The 19,562-nt window shown below is 43.0% G+C and overlaps 1 protein-coding gene across 1 annotated transcript in view; it reads right to left on the reverse strand.

Moving 5' to 3' along the window:
- Window positions 1–19,562, reverse strand: part of LOC147033654 (structural maintenance of chromosomes protein 1A-like) — a 183,764-nt gene that overhangs the window by 47,610 nt on the left and 116,592 nt on the right. Inside the window, exons 20-23 of the mRNA XM_085871737.1 lie at window positions 5,781–5,900; window positions 4,815–4,962; window positions 4,560–4,714; window positions 3,618–3,769 (exon numbers count right to left, since the gene is read on the reverse strand). Coding sequence (XP_085727863.1) covers window positions 3,618–3,769; window positions 4,560–4,714; window positions 4,815–4,962; window positions 5,781–5,900 — 575 coding nt within the window. The remainder of the gene's footprint in view (window positions 1–3,617; window positions 3,770–4,559; window positions 4,715–4,814; window positions 4,963–5,780; window positions 5,901–19,562) is intronic.

The raw sequence follows: 19,562 nt of genomic DNA on the forward strand, positions 1-19,562 counted from the left end.
CCACCGCAATCAACTCCGTTCCTCCAGCCTCGGGGTAAGTCTCCACGACTCGAGGAGTGTGTTTTGTTTATTTGTGTTTATGTCCAAAAAATTCCGAGCCAAAAACACATCCCCCCTTTAACACATTGGTTTCTATGGGAAAATGTTTTGTTTAACACAGTTTCGCTTATCATAAGGTTTTCCAGGAACGCAACGCTTGCGAAAAGCGAGGACTTACTGTATATATATATATATATATATATATATATATATATATATATATATATATATATATATTTATTTATATATATTTATTTATATATTTATATATATATATATATATATATATTTATATATATATATATATATATATATATATATATATATATATATATATATATATATATACATACAGAGCCGAGTGTTGGCGTAGTTGTTCGGGCAGCGGCTTGGGATCCAAAAGGTCCTGAGTTCAAGCCCCGTTGGACCACTGAATTAATACACCAGGAGGTTGACTCAGCCTGTCATCCTTCCGAGGTCGGTGAAGTGAGTACCAGTATACTGGGCCGGTGTATACACTGGTTAAAATAGGTGTACCATATCCCTGTGTCGTAAGAGGCGACCAGGGTTGCGTCAGGAAGGGCACCAGGTGTAAAACCTGTGCCAAATCACTATGCGGATCATAACGGATGATCCGCTGTGGCAACCCCTAACAGGAGCAGCCGAAAGAAGAAGATATATACATACATACATACATACATACATATATATATACATATACATATCTATCTATAATTCCATCAATGTGTGTGTGTGTGTGTGTGTGTGTGTGTGCGTGTGTGTGTGTGTGTGTGTGTGTGTGTGTGTGTGTGTGTGTGTGTGTGTGTGTGCGTGTGTCTGTCTGTCTGCGACCGCCATTTCTCGACAACCACCGGTCCGATCTGATTGAAACTTGCCAGGAATATTGCCGGGGATCCGCAGATGTGCCTTTTCAAGGTTTGATTTTAATCAGACGAGCGGGTCCCGCCATTTTACGTTAAGTTACGGCCATTTTATTGCTTTTTTCAGTGTTGGAAAGGTGTATATATCGCAGCTGAAATGTCGTTCCACCTTATCCTGCCATTTTTTCCCAAAGATATCTCAGAATAATGATAACAGTATATTAATAATAGCACAATAATTGTCAGTAATAAAAAGAATAACGTGATATAATGACAAATGTCTGTCAACCAATAACGACCTATATTTTTTCTGTCAACCAATAATGACCAATAACGTCTGTCAACCAATGACAGGACACGGTGCTATGACATCACAATTAATGTTTATTTATTTAGTTTTTTTTTTGCACGATTGACGTCACAATTCTTCTTCGTTTGGTATGACGTCACAATCGACGCTGGGGACCTGAGTATGTGCCTTTTCAAGGTTTGATATCGTTCTTTATCCGTTTCAGCTGTTTCCCAGGTGTTTCCCAAAGTTTGAAAGCTGTATTTTCCAAAGGTTTGAATTAATTGTTCAAATTATTAATTAATACCAACGTTTGAATTTTCCCAAGGGAAACAACTGTTTCCCAAGGGTTTGAAAGCTGTTTTTTCCCAAGGTTTGAATTAATTGTTGTGCTTGGTAGACATTTGTGAATACATTTACAGAGAGAGGGGCGAGAGAGGAGGGGGGAGAGAGGAGGGGGAGAGAGAGGGGGAGGGAGAGGGGGAGAGAGAGGGGGAGGGAGAGGAGGAGAGAGGAGGTGAGAGAGGGGGGCGAGCGGGGGAGAGATGGGGGAGAGATGGGGTGAGAGAGAGGGCATCACAATTGAAGAGAGGGGGACGGGAGAGGGGGCGTGAGAGGGGGCGAGAGAGTGGGGGCGAGAGAGTGGGGGCGAGAGAGTGGGGGCGAGAGAGTGGGGCGAGAGAGTGGGGCGGAGAGAGTGGGGCGGAGAGAGTGGGGCGGAGAGAGTGAGGCGGAGAGAGTGAGGTGGAGAGAGTGGGGCAGAGAGAGTGGGGAGGTGAGAGGAGGGGCGAGACTAGGGGTGAGAGAGAGAGGGGGAAGAGGGAGGGTGGGGAGAGAGGGGGAGAGAGAGGGGGAGAGAGAGGGGGAGAGAGAGGGGGAGGGAGGGGGTGAGAGAGGGGGGGGGAGAGAGAGGGGGCGTCACAATTCTTCTTCTTCGTTTGATATGACGTCACAATTGACGCTGGGGACCTGAGTGTGTTTCCCAGGTGTTTTCCAAATTATGGCATTGATGATACCGTTGGTCCGATCGAATTGAAACAATGCCCCAATCCAGTCGTCGTTTACGAGAGCGAAGGAACGAAGCTGCACATACTGGCACGCACCTACGGGCCCGCACTAGTGTAGATATATATATATATATATATATATATATATATATATATATATATATATATATATATATATATACATATATATACATATACAAACATACAGTAGACTAGGCGTGAGTCGTCACCATCGGGACCGAGAAAAAAGTGACGACTTAGACATTTGACGACTTGCGCATATGCGAACATTCATGATGACTGTGGGGTGAAGGATGAAGTGGCGCGTGGCCTGGACACGTACGTGTGAGAAGGCGCAACAATCGCTAAGCCGGCTATTGTACCAAAAGGGAAAGACAATCCTCTGGGCATAGGCGGGGGTTCATTGGTTAGTTGGAAAGTGATCAAGCAAAGATGGAATTCATGAATCACTTTATCAAAAGTAAAGATAATGAACAACTGTAAGACAACTCATATACCATCGGTGATGGTATATGACCATCGACAAATGTGGAATGAATGGCTGTTAGAATTCATTCATTGGCATGAATGTAGAATGAGTTTTCATATGGAATGAAAAACTTGTATACCATCGACAAATTACATGACACACAGTCATCGTGATGACTACCACTCAATACCTATGTGTAAGTGAGTGTGGTGATGTACAAAACAAGCCAATATAAAACCATGATCGGACTTCAACACTAAGCTCGATCGATCCTTTACTCCTTCGCCAGAGACTGCATTGCTCAGCCTGTCTACCTCTTCAGATGCATGTGGGACGACGCGCTTACTGAGCTGAACGCAGCACAGTTATAAATAGCCCGCGCATCACGATTCCATGAAATCGGGCTTCTCACGAGGCAGCAGTTCCGTGTGACGAGTTAGGCGTGGTAATTTAATTGAGTTTGCATTACGCAGGAACGGACAACATCTGATGACTTCGACGAACTGACGACTTAGAGATGACGACTTACAGACTTTTATTCAAAGTCTGTAAGTCGATTTAACATTAGATAAATTCAGGACTTTTTGACGCTGCCGACTTAGGTGAAGTGACGAGTTACACGCTGCCGACTTACGCCTCGTCCACTGTATATATACATACATATATATATATATATATATATATATATATATATATGTATATTTTTTTTTTCACACAATTACTGGACAAGAGAGACTTCTTCTTCACATGGACAGTATCACCAGAAAATATAAACTTTTTATATTGACAGTATTATCATACTGGAAACACATTATATTGTTAGACGATTATTAGATGTAATATATGGAGCAAGAAATGGAGCACATATTTTAGCAAGCCCTAAATGTACATCAAATTAAACACATGTTAACCTCTGCAAGGCAAAAAGGAGTGCGAGGGCAGCCACGGTCTTTTCTCCCCCAGAGAGGTTGTCCATGGGCTGGTAGCGTTTTCCTGGAGCCACACAATTGTAGTCGATGCCTCCCAGGTATGGCTCTTCGGAATTCTGCGGTCCCAGGAAGGCCTGCTCGATGTGATAGAACACAATGTTACTTGATGGGTCAGTGGAGGAGGAATAAATCATGTGTGGGTGGAATAAAACAGTGAGTGTAAGCTCAATAAATGATAAATGGATAATCAAAAGGATTGGATAAAAAAAATTGGTTGGGTAAGTCCATAATCCATTGTTTAAGCAACAGATTTACATGTAAAAATGACACTGTTATCTCGTTGAAAAACCTCCCAAGCCATTATCTGATGAGATTCTCACCAGATGTACATGAGCTTGCTGTCAAGAGAAATTACCATATATTTTGATGAAGACTTAACATGTTGGCTTTCCAAATCCATTTTGCAACTTGTTGAGTCATGAATTAACAAAATATTTGACAGAAAAATGTATGAAAAGATATTTATTTAGAATGGAAATTTACAGAAAACTTTATATCGCCGATAGATTGCATTAGCACGTGCCGTAAGAATCCTCAAAACCTTTTTGTTCCTCCTGTTAACAATATATCGACATTTACTCGTGTCGGTTGTGGACTGTGTCCTGAGCTTTTCAAATGTGATATTACTTGCAGGATGCATGATGTTCAAGTAAATAGGATGTTGAACAAGGTTTGTTGGAAAATGACGGCACGACCACTTGTTTTCACTGCCCAACAGGCAAGGCTCAACTACTAGGTACTTGTTGGCAGTGCCTTCATTTTTGAACACGAATATTTCCAACTACTCGTGCAACCGATGTCTTTGCAAACTCAAACTTTCCTTGTGTGGTTGGGCTCGACATATCCAGTTGAGGAAACATGTACCTGGGCACTGAGGTTCTGTGTCAGCTTTTTGTAGATAACATCTATGGCCATGCTCACATGTTCCAGGCAACAATTGAATCGGCCAAAGCGGATATTCTGCACTTTGTTAAAAGCTTGCCTTGCAGCTTTTGCTTTGCCTCGACCCTCTTCCAAATCTACAAACATCAAAACGACAAAAAAAATCATTAAAAAAAAATAAAAATCAATGTTAGCCATACATCGTATGAATTACTATGAAAAGTGACTGTGTTGTACCTTCGGTAGCCATCGAGTACTTCTCCTGCACACTCTCAAAGTTTTCATCTGCCTTCATGTTGGGAGCTGTTATACTGTTTAGCACAGCATGCTGAGCAAGTATGGCTTTTTCTAGTGCTTCGCCTTTCTGTTTCACATCGCTGACATTCTTTTTACAGAACAGGGTAGATTGAACACACAGTAAGTTCATCAACTTGCCACCATGGTGACACACAAAACAAACAGTACCTTTGCAGCAAACAAAAAGGCTGGGATGCTGAGTTATAAAAACTTTAAAAAGTTCTAATAAAACACAGATGTTGAATGATATTGAAATGGACCCGCTTCCTGGTTAAACTTCCAAAATGCAGGCTGGCTGTACACCTCAACTCTTTGAATCCTCACCTCTGCTGTCTATTGAAGTGCCTTCCAGTAGCAGTTGTCTCACTCTTCCCTCCAGGGCTTCAAGCAAGCAGTGCACCAACCACTACCTCGTGCCATCCCCCATCCTCACCCATGACCTTTATTTCTCCCCATTAACCTTTAATAACCCAACCCTCTCATACTTGCTGATTTCATGTTTCCTCCCATTCATGGTTTGCACAGCCATGGAAAACCAAATTTCCAGGACTTTTAATACACATTTTATGTACAAGGATCATTAAATTTTCCAATGTAAACTTGTAGATTTTTATTTTTAATCAATCGTCCAAGCTACGACGTTTTTGATAGAACTATTTATTCTGTGTCTTTTTCATTTTTCCAAGGACTGTGCTGCTCGTGCCCTCTCTTTTCCTTCCCTGTTCATGTACTCTCTTGCTGGTTATGCCCAACTGTTGCCCATTACTCCACTGTTGATTCAACCTTGCTCTTCCTCGCTTTTGTGGAGAGAAAAAGGAAAATCAACAACCAATCACACCACTGCACTTATAAGTTTTATTTAGTGTTTCCTCATCTAAATTGTGTTCACCGGCAGGTGTAATTCACCTTGAGATCCTCTTGTAGACCACTGAAGTCCACCTCAATCAAGGATTCATGGGCATAGATGGACACAGTGCGCTGATTGCTTCCAGCAGTTTCAGAAACAGTCTCGGGCAAAGAAAAAATCTGCGGTAGTACAATCAACATTAGTTATGAATATGTGTACTTTCTGTGACAGTTAACTGCATTTGCTGTATCAACATCATCAAACAGCATTTAAAGTAAACAGTAGGTCATGAGATATCAACATTGGAGCGCCTAACCGTCCAGGAATTAACCTCAAGGCAAGTTAGTGCTTTGGGAGAACTGACGCTCTGTATAGAGTATGATGCACAAGAAGACATGACATATACGATATAAAAAAGGACACAAACTAAGGTCGGAGTAGGTTCACAGTAAAGGAAAACGATTTCGCAATCCAAGATAAAACACGCAAGCAGACTGTGCTTTGCCAGGAAGCAGGAAAAGATCATTCTAGAATGCATCAGGAGGGGCATTTTGTGAAAGTGGGAAGGATTATATATAAGCTGCATCTCAAATATATTGTAAAGCACAAAGTTTTCCTAAGCTGTGGTGGAACCCAGGTCGGGATTCAAACAGCAAAGGGCTTACATTGTGTAGCTTTTTATGCCTCCACCCACGAAGTCTGTCCGAGTTGTCTGTCTGGCTGTCCGTCATCCGTGATAGGTTTTCGTTACTGCAATAACTTAAGAACAGCTGAAGGGATCCAAGTCAAACTTGGTACGAGTATTATATGTATAATGATACAAAGATGATCCAATTCGATTTTGGAGTCAAGAGGTCAAAGGTCATGGTAGGTAAAAAAATTCTGTTACCATGCTAACTTGTGAACAAGTGATTGAATTTCGACCAAATTTGATAGAAATACATATGTATATAAATAAGTAAAGACGAAATGATTATATTTCAGCATCAACAGGTCAGACATGTCAGCAAAAGACTTGATAGTTGAGAACAGCTAAAGGGATTTAAATCAAACGGTACAAGTGTTATCTTATTCTTATTCTCCTCCTCTTCCCTTTATAAGAGGTGAGGTCCAATGGCACCAAGCTTCTGCCCTGTCTTAACCATGTTACTCATTCACATGCCTCTGTCCTCAGTCAAATCTCTCCACTCTCCAACCACCCCACCTTACTGATATCCCTCCACACACAATCCTACCATTTCCACCACTCTCTACCTCTTTTCTTGATGATCATCTGCTGACAGTGACAAGGCTGTATTCACACCAGATTGCATCTTTTGCAACAAGGTCCATGTGATATGCACCTACCTCAAGATGATTGGAAAGAAATGGGTGGAACTGGACTCTCCAATACACTAACAGAAGCAGGTCTCATAACCTCTAGATCATTAAACGATGCATTATAAGGAAAGCTTTACAGCCGAGCCATGACCTGTCATAAAACGCTGCTGGTAGCATTAGAAAAAAATATTGTTCCAAACATTTCTATTGACAACACAAGAGGACCAGCTGACATCAAATTTACCAGCACAGTCAAAGGTACTCCGAGAAGACTTCCACGATGCCCCTGGAAAAAAAATCTCAGTTCTGTTTTGGAAGATGAATCCATAACCTCTGCCATCCAAATATTCAAAGTTTAAGACTGATGTTGCTGAAGGAAAGCTTGGACAAATAGCAAAACTATGGCTGTCATATATATATATATATATATATATATATATATATATATATATATATATATATATATATATATATATATATATATATATATATATATATATATATATATATATATATATAAAAACCACATTTGGCTGGTACGTGATCTGGTTTGGTCAGTCAAGATGAACAACTTCCCACGATATCCTCACTGCCTCTATCTGATGGCGGACCTGTTCGACAGCTTTGATGGACACAATTATTCACGATATCCAACCTTCTTTTCTGTGTTTTTAGCAATAATGGAGAGACTTATTCTGATGCTACAAAGCTGATGAAAGGAGGAGCACTCAACGTGGCGAGATCACGTGTGCAAGGCAACCGATGTGCAGTGAACAAAAACATTGAAGAAACATGCCAAGTCTCACGGTGGAACAGGAGGATGTGGAGCCTGGCTGACTGAACTGCTCACTCACTTCAGCGTTGGGTGAAAACGACACATGAACACGCTCAGTTTGTTGACATCACATTATCCATGGCGGACATGTTGTCCGAGTCACATGGGGAAAGGAAATAAAACGTAAAGATCTCAGGCTGGCCGATATTCAGAAAAATGAACGGTCACCAGAACAATCAATGGGGGCAGTACAGAGCTTTCTGAATCGATTTTATGTCCCAGACAAATCGAAGCTGTACTGCATTTCTTCAGGCACACTGACTCCACAAAATGTTGAAAAGGCATTTATGACTGCCGAATTGGTTAACAAACAAGCAAAGGAGAAGTTCATTGGCGAAAGACTTGAGAAGGAAGATCACTTCTTCGAACCAGTGAAAATGAAAACACTCGAGTGCGTGAACAAGTATGTCAAGCTCAGAACACAAAACAAAGTCATTGCATACAAACAGCAAAGCAGCGTGGCCATTCAACTATTGGTCAGGTTGGAGCCGAATAGTGCTATCGATGTCAAAGAACTCATGAAATACCCACCAACTCCAGTTTCCTCGAGCAAAAACAAAGCAAAGGGTCTTCAATATCTTTTGAAAGATGTTAAACTCCCCAAAGATGAAACAACTGAAAGTTCAGGATGGCAATGCATTGTTCCACACATTGCAGTAAATCCCAAGCAACTTCAAGCAGATCACTCACAGGATTTTTGATGCTCTACCAAAGAAACCAGACATCATATTCAGTCCAGATATGTACAAAGCTCAATCGGTGAATGGAATGGCGCATGAAAGGCGTGGATGTGGTGAAAAGGTGATCGTCACGGGGCCGATGATTAAGAACCCTGTCAATTGGAGGACGTTTCTGATGAACGATGGCAATAAATCACAGCTGAGTGAAGTGTTTTGTGACGTCTGGAGCGATAATGACTTTGCATCAAAGCTGTCGCACATAAAGTGCTTGCTGTCATTGAGGGGCATGCACATTTGCTGACAACAGGGGATGGCAAGACAACAACACAAGTTGAAATACAGCCTCTGCACTCCACACAGGAAGAGATGGATACACGCATCATTCTTCACCGTTTGCATGCCCAAGAGCATGGACATGATGCTATAAGAATCCGAAGCCCAGATAGTGATGTGGCTCTTCATTGATCTCAATCATGCCGTACACGTTGACATACAGTGCCTTCAGAAAGTATTCACACCCCTTGATTTTGTCACATTTTGTTGTGTTACTGCCTGAATTTAAAATGGATTCAATTTTAATTTTTTTTGTCACCATTCTACACAAAATACCCCATGATGACAAAGTGGAAACATGTTTTTCGAAATCTTTACAAATTAATTAAAATGAAAAGGTGAGATGCCTTGCATCAATAAGTATTCAACCCCGAGTGAATGCTTTGTAGAAGCGCCTTTGAGCAGCGATTCCAGCTTTGAGTCTTCGTGAGTATGTCTGCATCAGCTTTTCACATCAAGATTTGTGGATTTCTCCCATTCCTCCTTGCAGATTTGCTCAAGACATGTCAAGTGGAATGGAGAATGTCGGTGAATAACAATCTTCAAGTGTTTCCACAGATTCTCAATGGGTTTCAAGTCGAGGCTTTGGCTGGGCCACTCAACTTTCACATCCTTGTTCTGAAGCCATTCTAGTGTTGCTTTAGCTGTACACTTGGGGTAATTGTCCTGTTGGAATGTAAATCTTCACTGCAGTCTACAGTAAAGTCTTTTGCATTCTAAAGCATGTTCTCCTCAAGGATTTGCCTTATTTGGCTCCATCCATTGTTCCCTCTATCCTGACCAGTCTCCCAGTCCCTGCCGATGAAAAGCATCCCCATGGTATGATGCTGCCACCACCATGTTTCACAGTCAGGATGATGTTAGATGGGTGATGAGCAGTGCTCGGTTTCCACCAAACGTAGCGATTTGCATTCAGGCCAAAGTTCAGTTTTTGTCTCATCGGACCACAGAATCTTTTGCCTCATGCTCTGTCTTTCACATGCCTTCATGCAAACTCCAAGTGTGCTGTCATGTGCCATTTCCTCAGGAGTGGCTTCCTTCTGGCCACGCTCCCATAAAGCCTAGATTTGTGAAGTGCTGCAGAGACTTTTCTCCTTCCATCAGGTTCTCCCATCTCAGCCAAGGAACTCTGTAGTTCTGTCAGAGTGGTCATTGAGTTCTTGTTCACCTCCCTGACCAAGGTGCTTCTTTCCCGGTTGCTCAGTTTGGTCGGACAGCCAGCTCTAGGAAGAGTCTGGGTAGTTCCATAGTCTTTCCATTTCCTAATGATGGAGCTCACTGTGCTCTTGGGAACTTTCAACACTCCAGAAATTGTTTTATACCCTCCCCCAGATCGATGCATCCTCACATTTCTATCTCAGAGTTCCATGGACAGTTTTTTTTCTTTTGTATGAAGTCGAAGCTCATATGAGAGCTTACACACAACGCACAGCAAGGGGGGCATGAGACAAGAGGGGCGGGAGAGAGAAGGACAAAACAGTGGGGAACAGAGACATTATGAGATCTGTGAAGGGAGAGGGATGAGGCGGGGAACACGGGTATACAAGATGGACACTACAGGGACTTTCAGGAAGGAAAGCAGGGAATTTGAAGGAGCGTTTGGGGTGGGTTAACGTGGATAGAAAAGAACGACGTTTTGGATGGGGCAAGATAACAGGTGGTGGTGAACAGCTGTTTTGAAGACCTGGAGGGAAGAATGGGATTTAAGAGAGTGTGGGAGTTTATTCCAAAGGCAAGAAAAAGAGAGGAAGGAAAGAGTGAAGGTGAGCAGTGATCCGTGATTTTGGTAGTTTTACCAGAAGGGGGTTGTTGGCGGACCTTAAGCGCCCTGCAGAAATATGGTGGGGATATATCGCAGACAGAGCGGGGGGGGGGGGGACGAGACCAGAGAGGAGATGGTAGAAGACAGAAAGACCAATGCCCTGCCTGTGGTGAGAGAGTGAGAGGCCCAGACTCAGCTTCATCAAGGGAGATACCAATGATCCTAAATGCCTTGGTTTCCACAGCATGAAGCCGAGAAAGGTGAGAGGCAGGAGCACCAGCCCAGAGGGCAGAGCAGTACTCAAACAGGCTGCGGAGAAAAGCTTTGTATGTGGTCAAGAGCTCAGGTGGGCCGAGGAAGGACTTTGCACGACGGAGGATTCCCAGTCGATGACTGGCTTTGGAGGCATGGTTGGAAATGTGGATTTCCCAGAAAAAGATCATGGCAGATCGTGAGACCCAGAAGCTTGAATGAAAGGACTTCTTCCAGAGGATTGGTGAGAAAGTAGATGGACGAATTTCTAAACGGTCCTTTCAGAGAGACATAGTGAGAGTGTGAGATTTGTCCGGATTGAAAGACATGTTCCATGTGTTGGACCAGTTGGTGATTTTATCCAGATCTGCAGAGAGTGAAGAAGCTGCTACTTGCTGGTCTGAGGGATGACAGATGGCAAAACAGAGGGTAGAGTCATCAGCAAAGAGATAAAGAGGATTTTCCAGTCAGAGAGATCATTGATGAAAAGCAGAAAAAGAACAGGGCCCAGAATGTGCTGCCTTGAGGAACTCCAGCCTCGACAGGAATAGGGGATGAAAAAACTCCATTTCGGGCCACACGTTGACTGTGACAGGAGAGGAAGTCTGCGAGCCATGAGAGGAGATGGCCTGGGATACGATAGGAAGAGAGTTTGGTGAGCAGGGCAGGGTGCCAGACCGTGTCAAAATCACGCGATATGTCGAGGGATATGGCTCTGATTTCATATCCGGCATCAAGGACCTCCATCTATTGTTGGGAGAGCAGAAGCAGCATATCCAGGGTGGAGTGACCTGGTCTGAAACCAAATTGATGATCAGAAATCAAGCCATTGGAGAAGAGGAAGGATTTAATGTCTGAAGCGATGATGGAGTCCATAACCTTGCTGATGATTGGGAGAAGGCTGATTGGTCTGTAGTTGTAGGGATCTGTTTTTGCACCTTTTTATGAAGGGCGGTAATGTTTGCTGGTTTCCAGGCAGATGGCAGATGACCTTGAGAAAGTGAATTGAACAGAGAGAGGGTGAGCAAGAGCAGAGGAGCCGATTTTTAGGACATGTGGGCTGATGCAGTCTGGACCGGTTGCAGAATCTGAGTCGAGGTTTGACAGCAAACTCTTCACTTTGTTCGAAGAAAAGGACACAGAGTCCAGGGACAGTTGGGTGTGACTGGGTAAGGTGAGTACAGAAAGCGATGGGTTTCGGACACAAGATTTAGATGTACACACCGAGTTTAGGCATTCAGCCTTTTCACGTGCGGTATCAGCAGTGCGGCCATTTTTGGTAAGGGAGGGGATGGAGAGGGAACATACATCAGAAACAGATTTGATTGGAGGCCACCAGGATTTGGAAGAGGGAGAGAGGTTTGAAAGTTCAGACTTGAGATTTTAAAGATGTTGTTTTCTGACTCTCCTCAGGGTAGACACACAATTGTTCCGAGCTTTATGGAAAGAACTGAGATTACCCTCAGTTGGGGTTGCTTTCCATGAGGCAAAGTCAACTTGTTTCAGGACAACTGCTTGATATATGACGCTCCGGTGAAGGGTTAATACCAGAAAAATGCCAGCTTTTCCTTGCTTCCCAGGGTGGTTAGCATACCTCCATGAACGTCCTGTTGATGTCATTTCATGTATTGCTCTACCTGTCCGCCGACTGCCGTATCTGGCCACGCAACCCCGTGAATGGGAGCAACGGAAAACAGATAAACGACAGAAAGACATGGATATGGGTATCATGGGCTCTTGTTAGGTTTACACTTGTGGACAGATGGACCTCCTTTCCTGAAAAAAAAGAAATATCTCACACATCCTACACTGGACTGAGACATGCTGTTGATGTATTGGTGGTCCTCTTTCAACAGTGCACTTGTGTCTGGTTCTGTCACTTGCTCTCCTGAACAAACTCAGACACTCTTATCATTGAACTTGATGTTGAGGTAAGTTCTGGCTTGCAATTTGTGTTGACTCTATAGTTGGATCTGATGTTAGAAGCATCAATAGTACAACACCAATGGACTGTCGGTCCTTCCTGGCTGTGACATCAGCAGCTGCAGGTGGGGCACTGCACAGCTTCATGTTGTTCACAGGCTGGTTTATGGTGTTCAGCAATGCATTTGCACCTTTCCTCACATCCCCTGCTCGTCAGAAGCTCCTCCCGCACGAATAACAATGCACCTAGTTTTCTCGCTGAATGTCCCATCTCCAGTTGGCCATCCAAGTCTTTAAGCCCCCAGCAATATTTATCACACCAACTCGTCTTGTGAGAGGACTTCTCTTCTCGTAACACCCTCTCTCGGATATCCATACAACCTTGAGGTCCTTGCATATATGGTCTCTGCGTCCATCTCTTTTGATGACCACAGATGGGCGGAGCTGGAGTAACAAGCTAAGTGGGGTCATCTTGGGGATGCAGTGGTTGGACATCCAAGCCACATAACCCAGCAACTTCAGTCAGCACTTGGTCACCTTGGTTGTTGTAATCTCCAGTTCCCCCCACAGATTACTAGTCATCTCAGAAGTGATGTGATGTTCCCACTGATTCCAGCTGGTGGTACCGAGGATGGTACGGATACACCAGTGGTGAAAGGCATCTAGCCTCTTGAGGTGGTTTCCAGCATTCAGAGCTATAAAGCAATACTGAGAGCACAGGTGCCTGATATACTTGCCGCATAGCATTGATGTTCAGATGCCTGTCCTCAAAAAACTGCAGAGCGCCTGCACCAAAAGCCTTGCATACACTCTTTAAACATCTGTCCACCTCAACATCTATCCTGCCGTTGGAGGCGATGAGGGAGGCCAAGTATGAATCCCTCAAATTACTCAATCTCACTATCTCCCACTTGTTTTGGAGTCTTTTCCTCAATCTGAACTGCACGTTGCACCACCATTGGTTTGTTTTCAATTAAGCTAACTCGGAGGCCGAAAGCTATGGCTACATCAACAAGCTTAATGTCGTACAGTTCCTTTGCAGCAACTTGCAATGTGTGTGAGTGATGCTTCTATTAAATATGTCAACGAAAGTCAACAGAAACCAATATTTGTTTTCCTATCTGTTAGGGTTAGCCTTTTTGCCATTCATACACTGCAGTATGTGCTACGTGCTGGTATCATATCGTTATTTAATGAGATAAAGTGACTCGACCGTTTCTTCATAACAGGAATTTGAAAAACTGCTCACACATCACTTACAGTGCGGAAATCACTCACAAATACTCAGTCAACAATCAACGTGCCTCGACAGTAATGAATTTTGCAACTTCCATAATGTGATTGAAAGACTGACAGATGAATATTCCTGTCTGACAACCGAGACGATGTCTCATGCCAAGGACTGCAAAGTAATTGCAATTGACAAGCGAATAAAAGTTATTCAACTGTCAGAAGCTTCTCCTTGCTTCCCAGGGATTCCAACCAATTCGAGCTTGGTTTTGGTTTTGCGAGCAAAAAGAGTGCTCGCAAAACTGCGGATGCGGCAGATCTCCGGGTCAGCAAAACATAAATGCTGAACATTTGAATGGGAAAAAGAGAACTTTAAAGTGATGTCTCAAACAATGGGTCAGGTGACCGGAAAAGACCGATGACAAAAACAGGAAATGAAGGCATCAATCGCTCGTTCTGGGAGTGGTTTCAAGACACAATGGACAGGCAGATAAATGCTGTTGGAGGACAAGGCCCAACAGTTTGCCGCTGATAAAGCATCGTTGAAATATTTCTCCATGTATACTGTATGATGTGCTTCGTAATCTAAAAAGAAAAAATCATTTAATTACGTGCACAATTTTGTGTGTATAATTGCTAATATGACTTGGGTTCCTTCGTTTTTTGCTTGCCTCAACAGCAGATCTCAGCTTGTCCGATATAAGAGTCCTCGTCTTGGCCTGATGAAGAAACCTGACAGAATGGGCTGGAGGTGGCACTCTCACACCTAAGTTGCCCAGCCTGGGTTTGAATCAAAGCACAGCTGTAAACTTCTATTCCAGGGCTTAACAGGCAGGGCGAATCATGTGTCCCCTCACCCAATTATGCGACCCAACAGCCTTGTGCTGCATATGAAAGAAGAAAAAAGTTCCTCAAAAGTGATCACAATTAAGATGACTGAAAAGAACCTCTTTTTGAGTGATCATTATATTAATATAATGATCACTTAAAAGATTGTGCACTGCAAGACACACACACACACACACACACACACACACACACACACACACACACACACACACACACACACACACACACACACACACACACACACACACACACACACACACACGAAAAAATAAGGGCAATACCCCTGGGCACTCACCTGGTAGAATAATGATACAAGGAGGAAGTCAATGTGGGACAGAATCAACAAAATGTACCAATGAACCAATGTTGAAGGAAATACCTATTTTGGGGGGCAATCATCCCTCCCCATAAGTCCACTTCGACCCCGATTTTTATTTATTTTAATAGCGTGAACAAACTTTGGTACATCACGGGTGATGAAGGTTGTGGTTAAGTTTTATCGAAATTGTGTGTGTGGTGTCGGAGAAGAAACCAAACACATAATCTGGGGGGCAATAGCCCCCCCCCCACCTCCACGTAGACCCATTCAAAGCACGATTTTTTAAATGTCATGAACAAACTTTCGTACATCACAGGTGATAAAGATGGTGGGCAAGTTTCAGCGGAATTGTGTGTCGTTTCTGAGAAGACAACAAATGCATATTTTGGGGGCCAATGCCTCTGTAGACCCCCTTAGACCCCAATTTTTTAAATGGTGCAAACAAAGTTTGGTACATCACGGGTGATGAAGGTTATGGTCAACTTTTGTCAGAATTGTGTGTAGTTTCTGAGAAGAAAGCAAATACCTCTTTTGGGGGCCAACACCTCCGTTGACCCATTTTATAAATGCCATGAACGATCTTTGGTACATCATTGGCAACGAAGGTTGTGGTCAACTTTCATCGAAATTGTGTGTGTAGTTTCAGAGAAGAAAGCAAATACATATTTTGGGGAGCAACCCCTCCTCCCCTCCCACACCCACAGAGACCACAATTTTTTTTAAATGTCGTGAACAAACTTTGGTAAATCATGGATCATGACTGTTGTCGTCGAGTTTCATCAGAAATATGTGTCGTTTCTGAGAAGAAAGCAAATACCTCTTGGGGGGGAGGGGGGTAGATGCAACCCCCCATCCCCCATTAACTCCCTCCGTAGATCCCCTCAAACCACAATTTTTGTAATGCCGTAAATAAACTTTGGTACTTCATGGTTTATGAAGGTTGTGGTCAAGTTTCATCGGAATTATTGCATGTGTAGTTCCTGAGAAGAAAGCAAATACCTATTTTGGGGGGACAACCCCTTTAGACCCAATTAGGGCTCAATTCTTTTCATGCCATGGATAAACTTTTGTACATAATGGGTGATGAAGATTGTGGTAAAGTTTCAAAGAAGTTGTTGCAAGTATTTGTGCATGGCCAGACAGACACGCCATCCCATAAGTTCCCCAGAACTGCCTCCTTTCCCTGCCTCCTCTCTCCGATATTCCTCCCCTTCCTCCTGGTGAGCTAAAAATGGAAACACCAATGCAAAGGCCCTGTCACACCTTGACGATTTAGCTAGCGTATGCCGACTTATGAAAAATTTGTCTAAAACGCTGGCACACGTCGAATACGTTATGGGTAAGTTTTGTATACGTTAAGAGCACGCTGAAAAACGCTGCCATACGTCGTAGTACGCTGGCTTTCATCGTTGTACTTTGCGGTTGCCCTCAAATTTTAGCATGCTTGAAATTTTACGACGTATGCCAGCGTATGACTCACACGTTCCGCATACGCTGGCCTTAAGTTGTAGGCACGTTATGCGATCGTTGACACACGTTACTTGTAAGTTACTCATAAGTTGAAACACGTCGAGGTAATGATTAGCGTACCCAAAACTTATTTATAACCTATGAGTAACGTGTTCTAGGCACGTTACACGATCGTTGACACACGTCGAGGCACGTTATGCGATCGTTGACACACATCGAGGCACGTTACTTGTAAGTTACTAATAAGTCGAAACACGTCAAGGTAATGCTTAGCGTACCCAAAACTTATTTCTAACCGATGAGTAACGTGCTTTGAACCTATGTGTAACGTAACTCCAACGCATATTGACGTATGTAGACGTATTTGATTGACGTCTTCCGGACGACCACAGAACTTACTGAACGTGTTTCTAATTTACAGCTACCGTATAATGGCGTATTAGCAGCGTTTAAAAAAAAAAATAAAAAACAGCAATAACTTCCGATATTTCGTCACATGCCGTGACGTCACGTCCGATTGCCTCTTCAGTTTGCTCATGTCTTATTCTTAGTTCCTCCTCTGTGAATATTTTCTGTTTGAGGATATTGTCACGTCGACGTCGAAACTTAAAAGCAAATGTCCCAATATTTTTTAAAATTCGTGATAAACTAAAAATAATAATAATAATAAAAAAACAACAACAACAACTTCAGATATTTCGTCACGTGCCTTCACGGAGCCAAGGAGAAAAAAAAGAAAATGTGCCTTGACGGAGAAAATAAGTTTCGGGTATGCTCAACATTACCTCGACGTGTTTCGACTTATGAGTAACTTACAAGGAACTTGTGTCGATGTGTGTCAACGATCGCATATCGTGCCTACAACTTATTACCAGCGTAGTGGAAAGTGTGAGCCATACGGCGAGTACGTCATAAAATTTTCAGCATGCTTGAAATTTCACGACGTACTAAATGTACTACGACGTATGACAGCGTACTTCATCGTTTTTCAGCGTGCTCTTCACGTAAACCAAACTTACCCAAAATGTATTCGACCTGTGCTAGCATTTTAGACACATTTTTCAGAGGTCGGCATACGCTGGCTAAATCAAGGTGTGACTGCGATGTTGACACTTCCAATTCTCAGGCGGTTATGATTTGAATCGGCGAGCGGCAGCTTTTTAATGGGCTATGCCACGTGATCGTTGGCGATACGTGCAGCGCGCTATGCCTAAGTTCGACTATTGTTGGGCATAGGTTGTGAACGCCGACAACATGCTAATATTTCGTTGGTATACGTTATCTATAAGACAACGAAACGTTCTGTATACGTTACTAATATGTTATGCATACGACCAACTCGTTATGAATATGCCAAAAACTTAAAAAAAAAAAACATCAAAATTTCAGCGTACGCCAACGTTTTACATACATTTTTATACGTTGCCATTGCTGGCTAAATCGTCAAGGTGTGACAGCGCCTTAAAGTCATTTAATACTGCGTTGGGCCACCACCTGCGGACTGCATGCACCGCGGCATAGAGTCCACCAGTGTCTGGGATTCTGCAGAAGGGAAGCAGCACCATTCTTCCATGAGAATGTCAATCAACTCACACCTGTTTGATGGAGGTGGAAAACGCAGTCTCAGGCATCATTCCAGAATGTCCGAATAATGCTCGATTGAGGTCAGATCTGGTGACTGAGAAGGCCATGACATATGGATTGGTACATCATTATCATTCTCATCAAACCAATGGGTGACCACACGTACTCTGTGTATGGGGGCATTGTCATTCTGGAAGACAAACACCCCTCCAGGCAGGAAAGAAATACTGCAACATGGGGTGAAGATGATCACTCAGTACCATTAAGTAGCGATTGGCATTGAACTTGCATTCTAAGGGAATGACTGCACCCAAACCATGCCAGAAAAATGCACCCCACAACATTACAGAACCACCATAACCCTTCATTGTTGGAACTAAGCACTCAGGGTTATGGAGTTCTTTATGTTGGCACCACAAGTGCACTCGTCCATTTTTTAAGAACATGGTGAAGGATGATTCATTTGACCATATCACATTTCTCCACTGCTTGGAAGTCCATTGCCCGTGTTCTTTGCACCACTGTACTCGCAAATTTGCATCGCCAGGGGTGATAAGCAGTTTGTGCACTGCAATCCGATGATGGTATCCCACTCTGTGGAGTTCTCAGCACTGTTTTAGATGAAACTGACTGCTCGTGCCCCAGGTTGAAATTTACAGTCAATTGATCTGCAGTCGCTCACCTGCTTTGCCTTGCACTTCAAATTAATGCAAGGATATCACGATTATGCGCTTCACCAACTGTTTCCCTTTGCTGATGCCTTTCCTTCAGAGTTCCATGCCAACCTCACCTTCGACACCATTGCTCAAGAAACATTATCAAGTTGAGCTGTCTTTGTCACTGAAAGCTCCTGCCAAACACACCCCAACAATCACCCCCTCTTTCAAGGTCACTGAGGTCTCCTCTTGAAGCCATGCTCACCATAATTATTGGCAAAAAGGCCTGTGAAGCATCTATATACATGACCCTAAGCATTCTGGGATGTTATTTGCTAAATTAACACATGGGCCACACTTGTGTGAAAATTATTGCTTTCAATATACACGGGCCTGTCAATAAGTAACCTTAAAATATTTTTTCACAAATTGTTCATTGTATATACGTGTGTAATATTATTAGCTCTCATAGAAACCTCGACAATGTCTACAAAAATAAATAAATAAATAAAGCAGCTATGTTATTTTTCAACATAATCTCTATTGCAGTCAATGCATTTTTCCAGGGCTTTACCAAGGCCTGGATTCCTCGAGAAAAATTTTTTTTATATGCTTGTGTCAGCATTCG

Source organism: Eptatretus burgeri, chromosome 2, assembly GCF_056783735.1.
Source record: "Eptatretus burgeri isolate ZD-2024b chromosome 2, Ebu_testis_v1, whole genome shotgun sequence".
Lineage (NCBI taxonomy): Eukaryota > Metazoa > Chordata > Myxini > Myxiniformes > Myxinidae > Eptatretus > Eptatretus burgeri.